The sequence below is a fragment of the Panicum virgatum genome, chromosome 2N, assembly GCF_016808335.1.
Source record: "Panicum virgatum strain AP13 chromosome 2N, P.virgatum_v5, whole genome shotgun sequence".
Taxonomy (NCBI): domain Eukaryota; kingdom Viridiplantae; phylum Streptophyta; class Magnoliopsida; order Poales; family Poaceae; genus Panicum; species Panicum virgatum.
The window spans coordinates 15,627,948-15,638,043 of NC_053146.1; the positions used below are offsets into that span (position 1 = coordinate 15,627,948).

The window sequence follows — 10,096 nt, forward strand, 5'->3', positions numbered from 1 at the left end:
TTGTCATTCTGCACCCAAAGCTATGCGGGCACCACTTGTTGGATCGTTAAGTACTTAAGTTCAATTCAATTTGAGATTATTTTGGGGTATTTTTGGCTGATGTTTCTCTTATATATAAGAAGACCATGATTTAAATTTAAATCAAAATAACGCGCGCACAAAATCTATCGCCCCGCCAAACATGAGCGCCGGCATCCCCTTGTCATCATCACAAAACAAAAGGAGCATCTACAACGACGGGAGGATTCATCTAGGAGTCGCCCACGTCCGTCTCATCGCTGTTCAGGGAGTCGCCGCCGTCGCCGGACACCTCCTCCAGCGACCTCCCCTTGGGCTCCGGCAGCAAGCAGGTGAAGAGTATCCCCAGCACGTTGGACGCGGCGAGCACGAACAGGGAGGCGCGCACGCCGATGCCCGACGGGTACCCTGTCTCCGCCGCCTCGCTGCCGTCCGCCTTCTGCGCGGCGTACATGAACCCGAACGTTCCGACGATGGCGCCGGCCTTCCCCGCCGCCGCCGACATCCCGTGGCACGTCGCGCGCAGGTGCGCCGGGAAGATCTCCGCCGGCACGATGAAGGTGGTGCTGTTGGGCCCGAAGTTGGCGAAGAAGAAGGTGAAGGTGTACATGGCCACCAGCCACACCCGCCGCCCGGGGATCGCCAGGCCGTCGTAGAGGGCGGCGATGGCGAGCATGAACCCCGTCATCATGGCGAAGCCGAGGAACTGGATGGCCTTCCGGCCGGCGACGTCGACGAAGGCGACGGCGAACCAGTAGCCCGGCAGCGCGCCGCAGAGCGCGATGATGGCCTGCGCGCGGCCGACGCGGTAGGCCTCCTCGAGCGCGCTCATGGCGTGCGCCCTGGGGACCCACCCGACGTCGCTGAAGATCTCCCCCTGGAGGATGTTCTGGGAGTAGAAGACGCCGAGCACGAACCAGGACGCGGCGGCGCCCAGGAGGTGGAGGCCGTGGCGGCGCGCGAAGCGGCGGGAGAGGACGCCGTAGTCCCTGCCCCTGGTGAGGCTCTCCACCTTGTCCGGCTCGCCGGCGATGTCGACCTCGAGGACCCTGGACATGTCGCGCGCGGCCCTGGCGGCGTCGCGGGCGACCAGCGCCGTGTAGCGCGCCGTCTCGGGCATCCGCGCCCGCCAGCGGTAGGTGAGGCAGGCCGGGACGGCGCCGGCCATGAGGACGATCCGCCACACGTAGTCGGCCAGTGGCGGGGTGGACGCGGCGGGGTCCTCCTCGAACGCCGGCGCGCCGGACCGCGCCTGGAACGCGGCGGAGACGACGAGCGTGACAATGCAGCCGGCGAGGATGCCGAAGCCCTCCATGGCGAAGACGGCGGCGACGAGGGCGCCCCTCGTCCGCTTGCCGGCGTACTCGGACACGATGGTCGCCGAGAGCGGGTAGTCCCCGCCGACGCCGACGCCGAGCCAGAAGCGGAAGAAGCAGAGCGTGGCCATGACGCCGCCGGCGGAGTTGCCGAAGGAGAGGCCCGAGAGGAAGGAGCCGGCGGCCATGAGCAGGACGGTCGTGCCGTAGAACCGCTTGCGGCCGGCCCGGTCGCCGAGCCAGCCGAAGAGGAGCTGCCCCGCGACCATGCCGCAGAAGGTGGCGCCGCCGATCGCCGCCTCCAGCCGCGGCGGAAGCCGCCCCGGCTCGCCGCGCCCCGGGGCGTGGAAGTAGATGCGGCCCAGGAGCTTGGTGACCAGCGTGATGCAGAAGAGGTCGTAGGCGTCGGCGAAGAAGCCCGTGCCGGCGATGACCACCGCGCGCACGTGGTACCGCTGCGTCCTTGCCACGTCCAGCGCGTGCAGCACCTGCAGCTTCTCCGATGCCATCGCCGCCTCCCCGATCGCAAGCTCGGCGGCGGATTATATAGGCAGGCGTGCATTTGGCGCGACGAAGGAGACAACGGCAAGATACGAGGGGGGCGTGGTTGCTGTTCCGGCCGCCTTGGAACATGGCCGTGTGGAGGACACACGGACGGTGACGCCGTGACGGTGTGTGCTGCGTCTCCGGCAGGGCGCAGAAACAACAAGGAGATGCGGGTGGTTGGTTGGTTACGCGGATGGAGAGTCCAAGGCACGGCGGCAGTGGACTAGATCGGGCAACGGGAAGAGATGCAGGGACAACGTTGTTCATGAGTAGAATATGCGGGGAAATGCTGGTGAATAACCTCTTTGGATGTCTGATGGAGGTAGTATTCTGACCAAGATCAAGATGTGTGTTAGAAATTTTTGTACATGCTGTTTGAATATTGTGTTTAGGAACTTAGAAGTGGCAATGGAGTTGTAAGTGTACCCTTTTCAGTTTCCAAGGCAACTGAAAAGAGTTTTTAAGGAAAAAAAGCAGCTGAAAAGGCCACCAATTCTCTGCTGAGAAAATAACTCAATGGATGCTCCTGACTATTGGCAAATGCAGCAGCTGTTGCACATTTCACACCAAGAACAAAATCATTATGCTTTTTATCTTTCCTATAGGTATCACCAAAACATAAATGTTCCAGAACCTGTCATTGAAAACAGGATTCTGAACGCTGTCTTACCAAAGGGTTATTTTCAAAAGGGTTATTTTCTACGAGAAAAATGAAAACAGGATTCAGAACGCTGTCTTACCAAGATCAACCCATAAAGTACTCTTGGCACGGCAGGGGTGAAATCTTCAGAATCTGTCATTGACAACCGAACTGTTAGTTACAGTAACTGGAATTGTTCTGCTTTTATCACGATGGTTCTGCTTCAACCTTATTACCATCAATAATTACCAGCGAGATCCTCTTTGATCTTCTTACTAGAGCTTCCTGCAGGAGCTTCCCTGTTCTTGATCATGGTGATCATGGGCCGCCACAGTTGCAGCAAACTGTGCCTTCTACCATTCTAAAAAGTAAAAACACATGTTATTTCTTAGTTTTCATAAGCATCATAAAAACCGCGCAGTCAGTTCTGTATGTCTTATTTCACAAAGCCATGTCTGAATTATTCACTCCAACCATTGCCAAAGGACAAGATCGATTCGACCTACACTGCATGAAGAATCCAATAAAGTTCTCTACTTGTCAGCAATGAAATGTTCAAAGCCATGTCATTGGCAACGGAACAAGTTTATCACAATAATTTGACTTGTTCTATTTTTCGGTTTCGACATGTTTGCTGATTGGTTTCACCAAGTCTTAATCAGAAATCATTCCCCAAGTAAACACAAAGCGAACCGCTGGCAACAACTCGGCATGATGAATAGACATTTAAACAAAAAAATCTTGTGAAAAATTAAGCACTGCATGTAGGCTAGCACAATATGCATTATGCAACATGTCTTACCCAATGTAAACCTCCAAATGGTGTTGCCACTTGCAATGTTTGGTTGATAGCTTAATTAGGGCTCTAACTGAGGCAGAGGTTACGAAAGAAATGGACAGGTTGGAGCTGCATGGGAGAGGCTGGATGTGGTGGCAGTTAACTCGGACCACTAGCAGCTGCATCCTGCGGCAGGCCTGTAACCGCTGGGGAAAGTGACTAAAGGAGCAATTAGCAAGGAGCCACGAGATGATGACTCATTCTGTTCGGCTGTGGCAACATGGTTAACGTATGGAACAAGCACCTGGAGATCAAACCATGAAAGAGCAGGTGTTTGGCTATTTGTGTTGTACTCCTACAAGTGGTTGAAATATTATGCAATAACATGATTAAATTTTAAAATAAATAAATCATGAACAATTCTATCATACTAGCAACAAAACACAGCAGGATAATGATATCAGAAAACATAATTAAGAACCGATTTAAACAATAGCGTATGTACTGTGTCTTTGCCTTCGGGAAGACGAACGACATTGGCCGGACGAAAATGGTCCTGCTGACAGAGTGCAGCAGCTGGTGTCGCAGAGGAAGATTCACCGCAATGCTTGACTTCAGACAGAGGACGAGCTGTGATGAAGATCTGGGCATTCCCCAAAAATCATATTCGCCCTCTCCCGGTGCAGTTTCGTAAGAATGGAGGTTCCAGATACCTTCTCTCCTATTCGCCGGTGCACGCCGGTGCTTGGGGTGGGGCAAACTACGAGGGCGGCGCAGTAGAGAGAAGGAGGCAAAACCCTAACTCGAGTTGGTCTTAAACTGATTAGGTTTAGGTTTCCATAATCTCACAAACTTAGAGCCCAAGTCGGTTTAGGTTTCCATATCGTGCACACTTAAAGCCCAAGTCACCAAAAATAAAAATTGCAAAAGAAAGTTGCGCCCCCGCAAGGCGAGGAGCCGAATTTTGACGGACCATTCATGCGGACGTCGTGCGCCCGCGCCTTTCGCCACGCCACGCCCTGGCGAGCGAGTGCGCGTGTGGAGCTTTCTTTTTCTCCCCACACACATAGCTTGGAGAGGTGAAGACAACTTCCATATTTATATTGGTCATCCTCCACTTCAAGTCTTCAACTAGCAAGGTGGGAGTAAAGGATTACACTATTAGCTTACTTCCTCATCCTCATGCACACAAATATGGACTTTTGATATTTATTTGGAAAAATGTGCATTGGACCAAGCCCAAATTTCAACACAGACCGCAGATACCACAAATGCTTCATGTTTTAGACAAGGTTTGATCAAAACTTTGCTAGCTATGGGTTTTGAAATATTTATTAGTTTGAAAACATAAAAATGATGTGTATAAATGTCTTCAAAACTAGCTTTATAATAACATACATTCATCTGATTTTTCAATTATATCATGCCTAAGACATCCTTAAATTCCTGATTTTTTTTTACTAGTGAATGTTACTACTTTAGACCTAGTTGAAAGATTGAAAAGGGGGTTTCCTTGCTTGGCTCGGTGGCCAGGCTCAAAGGCCACGTAGGCACCCTTTCATCCTAAGCCTATAAAAGAACGCTGTTTTTTCATTTTTTTCTATTAAATCTGTTTTTATTTAGCTAGGAAGGCTAAGTGAAATAGAGCGAGTGATGCTTGCTAAAAGAAGGCTGTTTTCATTTTTTGTTGAGAGGAGAAAGCTGTTTTCATTTGTTATGAAGGTTTGATTTGATAGCTCGTAAGAAATGACATGAATCCGGCCCAGCAAGCAAAACTCACCGGCTACTGCCGAAAGCCCACAAGGCCGCAACCGTGTCGTGCTCCACCTCCATATAGCAGAGGGGCCCGTATAGAAGATTCGCGATTTCGCATCGAGAGGGAAACCTAAAACCCTGCCCTCCCGATGGCGGCGGCGAACGGCGGCGCCTCGCGGCGCTCGCGGCCGAACGTGTTGGTGACGGGGACGCCGGGCACGGGGAAGACGACGACGTGCTCCCTCCTCTCCGAAGCTGCGGGCCTCCGCCACGTCAGCGTCGGCGACTTCGTCCGCGAGAAGAGCCTCCACGACGGCTGGGACGATGACCTCGAGTGCCACGTCATCAACGAGGACTTGGTAAGCCTCTGCCTCGCCGCTAACCGCGGCCCTCCATCCTTTCTCCCAATCCTGCCTCCTGCGTTCATCGATTCGTGTAATCTGGACCGAGATTTCCCATTTCTCGTGTGGATTAAATTAAAAAGAGGTGAAATACCTGGTTTCTTATGCGCGGATCCTGAAAAGTGGAGGTTATTTTGGGGGTTGATTAGCGCTGTGAGTTGTATTGTATTACGCCTTCCGTGATTAGCTTGTATGATGCGATAGTTTCAAATTTGTGTTTTGCAATGTCATCCGCCCTACGGCAGGGCAGGTTCTATTCTAGCTTTACTGCTTTACCCAGTTGCTCGTTTGGCAAATACGGCCCCGTTCATGGATTGGCCATTCTACATCACCTTTCAGAACACGTAGGAGACATTTTGTATGCTTTTGCAGCAAACAAGTTTCCATTTTAAATTGACTGACCGGAACATTTTGACTGTCTTGCTGCTCTTAAGCCTGTCGGACAGAAACAGTCAGAACAGTTTGTAAGCTTCATTGCTTCACTGCTCTTAGCCACCAGTTAGACAAGGATACGCAGCAGCAAGCCAGCGCAAATGGCAGACGTCACTAACTTAGGAATTACAATGATTTCTTACAGGGTCTGTTACTTTCTTTTGGTCAGGTCTTAACTGATAAGTTAGTTTCTTAATTCGTCAAGAACAAAATAAAACAAAAGCAGGCCATGCCTCATTCGTGTTCACCTGAATTGGTTGAGTTTGAAGAAGGCTTCCGTCAAAGTGATTGTTACCTGTGGTATAGGATGAACTAATGAACTTACAGCAATTTATCCTTTTTGTCGATGATGATTGCTGTAGACCTGGGATGTCTGTCTATGTCTCAACTGATGTTGGTATTCAAGAAGACACAATCCACTAGTGCAACAATCCACATGGAATCACTCCACTCTTGTGTGGATGTTGCTCTTCCACTGGACTAATTTTTCCTTGAGACTGACATGGGTTTGTTTTGTGGACCTGCATTCCTAGGTCTACAACAAGGATCACCTCGAACTGGGTTTATCGGCGTGACTTCTTTGGATAATACTATCTTTAGGTAGTTGCAATCTGAAATATTCATGTTACTACCTGTTGTATAGGATTAACAAATGAACTTACAGCAGGTTATCCAGTTTGTCAATGATGATTGTTGTGGACCCGGGATGTCTGTCCATGCATGACTGATGCTTCAAGATTCAAGAAGACTTGATCCATTACCATTAGTGAAACATTCCAAAAAGAATCATTTTATTCTCATTGTGGATGGTGCTCTTCTAGTGGATTGCATTTTTCTTCCTTGAACCTAAGCATGGGTCTGCTTTGTGGACATACATCCTAGCTCTTTGTGTAAGTTCTTTGGACAATACCATATGTAGGTAGTTCCAATCTGAAGCTAGTCATGTTAGTACCTGTTGCATAGACTTAACGAATGAACATACAGCAAGTTGTCCTCTTTGTCAATGATGATTGCTGTAGACCTGGGATGCCTGTCTATGGATTGACCGATGTTGGTATTCAATAAGAAGATATGATCCACTTTGTGCAACATTCCACTTGGAATCACTCCATTCTCAATGTGGATGGTGCTCTTCTATTGGATCAATAACTTCCTTGAGACTAGCATGGGTCAGCTTTTTTGACCTACATCCTAGCTCTACAACAATGATCACCTGGAACTGGAGCTATATGTGTGAGATCTTTTGATAATTCCATCTCTGTAATTGCAATCTGAAGCTAGTCATGTTACATAAAACAGACGATTAATATGATTCAGGTATCTCTTTTGATAATTCTAATAATACCATATTCATTTAACCAGACTAAACACTTCGAAATTCTTACAAGTTTCTATAGTGAAAAGACGATAGGTATGTATAGCATTTAATAATTCCTTTGCAAGACAGATGCTTTATTCTTCAATTATTGTTGCCATAGACCTTGGATGTCTGTCCACAGCTTGCTTCATGGCATGTTCAGGAAGAAAACACAATCAATGAATGCAGCATGCCACTCAAAACATTTTTTTCTTTGACATTGCTTTGTGGACCTACATCGCTGTGCAGTTAGATTGGAGCAGTCAATTTCTTTGGATGATGGATAGTTCCTTCTCTGCGTAGTTGTAATCATAGCTAATACAGTGAGATAAAATTGTTCATCAGTTCTACCCGCTCACTCTGCTGTCAGTATTAATAGCTATAACATTAAAGAACTTTTAATAGAACATGGATTTGACGGATACTGTATCCTTGTTAAGGGTTGGTGCCTAGTACTATTTTTGGTATAGATTTATGAAAATAAAGAAAATATTCAACTTTGATGGTTCTGTTACGTGGTCTTCTCTCTTTTGTTGTTTCTTGTATTTTTACAAAGATTAGGACCATGAAATTAAACCCAGGTCACAAAATAAGTCAGATACATTCATATTTCCTTTTTGAAAATTTACCGGATAGGTCTTTGTGTTGTATGGTGTGTCTGGCTCTAAGCAGCATTACAAAAGAAAAACAACTGTACAATTATCTTTGACAGATCTAGTTGGTATGCTCTATTCTGCCCATAGATTTACGCTGTTTGCCTCAGTATGTTCACTTCCTAGATCCAGTTATTTTGAACAGGCAAAGCTTCTTGGTGCCTATGGATCCCTATGTTCCCATTTGTTATTCAGTTCGCTGAGAAGACTGTCAGTATACCTTATTTCTGCTGTTGGATAATGTGCTTAATGGTTGCTATATTTTTGGTTGCAGGTCTGCGACGAGCTTGAGGACATGATGGAAGAAGGTGGTATACTGGTAGATTACCACGGATGTGATTTCTTTCCAGAGCGTTGGTTTGACCTAGTAGTTGTGCTCCAGACTGATAACTCAATTCTGCATGATCGCTTGACCAGCAGGTAATCAAAGTGGAATTTCCACAGAACAACTGACATACCGCGAGCATTGTTTTTGACAAAATTTTATTTGCAGAGGCTACACGGGTTCCAAGCTCTCAAACAACATAGAGTGCGAGATCTTCCAAGTGCTCCTGGAGGAGGCGAGGGAGAGCTACAAAGAGGACATTGTCATGCCCATGCGAAGCGACAACGTGGAGGATATTAGTAGGAACGTAGGTACATTGACAGACTGGGTAAATAACTGGAGACCTTCCTGATGAGCTAGTTGACCTGGAACCTATATGTTGGATCGTATGCTTTGTGTATTGATTTGTATTGTTTTGACGAAGTGGGTTTTTTCCCCTAACATATGTATGTCTAATGTCTGAGATTGTAAGAATATAATTTTGAATGTGTAAATTATTAGTTTGGAATTTTCATAGAGATCCTTTTCGCCAGTTCGATTATATCCTTCCGAAGGCATAAAATGGTAATGCGGTTTACTGCAGAACAAACAGAATTAAAACATCTCACACGATTCTTAATGCCTGTTTTCAATGGCAGACCCACATTAGATGGTATAATTAGGATGCTGCATCTACACGAAGTGTTTCTTAAATTATAATTTATGTAATTGCCAATTTATTTAAGGAGGTTGATAAATTCTATTTGAATTATTTCCATTGCGAGTAGGAAGTAAATCTTGATTGCAATTTTCAATCAGACATGTCTGTACTCGGAACATCACTTGACTGTTCCTTGTTCTTTTACCTGTCTCCATCTATTTTTAATTTATTTGGTCAACTGGAATCAGCTCTGGATATAGGTTAGCAGATTAAGATGACAAGACAGAAGGCTAAGCTAGACATTTGTTTGCTTTGACCGGCGAGCAATTTATAGGAAAAGAATTGCAAGCAAAACATGAATAGTATACTAGTAATTTTATTTTGAACTTAACTTTATGATAAGGTTGTTTCGTCAAATATTGACCTCTTTATTTATCTTATCCTATCATCTATATCACCAAAATCTACATGGCATTACTACAAGTCCACTACCAGATTTCAAATATTTTCCAACATTTTTCTTACAAGTTCTCGACAGTTTTTAGTATATTTAGATACATAGCTACAATAACTATGAGGAATGAATTTGTAGAGATTTATGTTGTTGGTGATATCATAAAACTACTGGGAAAGATGTAAGTTGTAACAAAAAAAAACCCTCCGGGAGCTCGAGAAAAAAATAGTAAGAGGTGGAGTACAAAAACTATAGCCACTCATACAAAACTCTTAGGAAAGATTGTATATCTCAGAGCACACATCAACTTACCCGTGAGCAGAATTATTAGACTAAGATCGGATTGGCCGTTTGAACAGAGAAAATGGAAAGTAAGAAATATGCTTGAACCGGCGATTTTATTAAGAACTCGACTGTTATCCTTTAGGGGTCGCCAAAACCACTATTAAAGTTATATTGTCATAACTAGACTAGTTTTTATCACACTTGTGTTAGAGCATCTTCAACAGATTACTCATCCCTCATTCCTCCTCCCCGGTACAAAAAACTATATTTTTGGCAATGGGAGGTGCTCCACTAGATTATCAAATCCATCCTAATGCCAAAATATTTTTGATGATTTACAAAACACACCTCCCTCAAATGTAGGGAAATTCCTCCTCTACCCAATCCCTTGAATAATCTGCTACAACACTGACAGCCAAAATGCAAAAAGTATAATTAGTGATGGAGAGAGAAAATATATAGAGTATGAGAGTCAGAGATGAGTAATCTACTGGAG

General features: G+C 46.1%; 2 protein-coding genes across 3 annotated transcripts; one reads left to right on the forward strand and one right to left on the reverse strand.

The window, feature by feature from the left end:
• Window positions 1–243: 243 nt before the first annotated feature.
• Window positions 244–2,069, reverse strand: LOC120658139 (probable inorganic phosphate transporter 1-12). 2 transcript variants are annotated; one of them, XM_039936379.1, is made up of 2 exons: window positions 467–2,069; window positions 244–430 (listed from the first exon to the last, which is right to left on the reverse strand). In XM_039936379.1, the coding sequence occupies exons 1-2, from the start codon at window positions 1,841–1,843 to the stop codon at window positions 251–253; spliced, it is 1,557 nt and encodes a 518-aa protein (XP_039792313.1). In that variant the 5' UTR covers window positions 1,844–2,069; the 3' UTR covers window positions 244–250. The 2 variants fall into 2 exon arrangements, with proteins under 2 accessions (XP_039792313.1, XP_039792312.1); XM_039936378.1 differs by having other exon boundaries at window positions 244–2,069.
• Window positions 2,070–5,152: 3,083 nt separating this feature from the next.
• LOC120658140 (adenylate kinase isoenzyme 6 homolog) lies at window positions 5,153–8,739 on the forward strand. Its single transcript, XM_039936380.1, has 3 exons — window positions 5,153–5,412; window positions 8,171–8,316; window positions 8,390–8,739. The coding sequence occupies exons 1-3, from the start codon at window positions 5,203–5,205 to the stop codon at window positions 8,571–8,573; spliced, it is 540 nt and encodes a 179-aa protein (XP_039792314.1). The 5' UTR covers window positions 5,153–5,202; the 3' UTR covers window positions 8,574–8,739.
• Window positions 8,740–10,096: the final 1,357 nt, after the last annotated feature.

Excerpts from the sequence above, each read along its gene's own strand:
- LOC120658139 (XM_039936378.1), bottom strand. The coding sequence starts at position 1,843 with ATGGCATCGGAGAAGCTGCAGGTGCTGCACGCGCTGGACGTGGCAAGG.
- LOC120658140 (XM_039936380.1), top strand. The coding sequence starts at position 5,203 with ATGGCGGCGGCGAACGGCGGCGCCTCGCGGCGCTCGCGGCCGAACGTG. Across the intron at positions 5,413-8,170 it reads ACGTCATCAACGAGGACTTG|GTCTGCGACGAGCTTGAGGA; the intron begins GTAAGCCTCTGC and ends TTTTGGTTGCAG. Across the intron at positions 8,317-8,389 it reads CATGATCGCTTGACCAGCAG|AGGCTACACGGGTTCCAAGC; the intron begins GTAATCAAAGTG and ends TTTTATTTGCAG.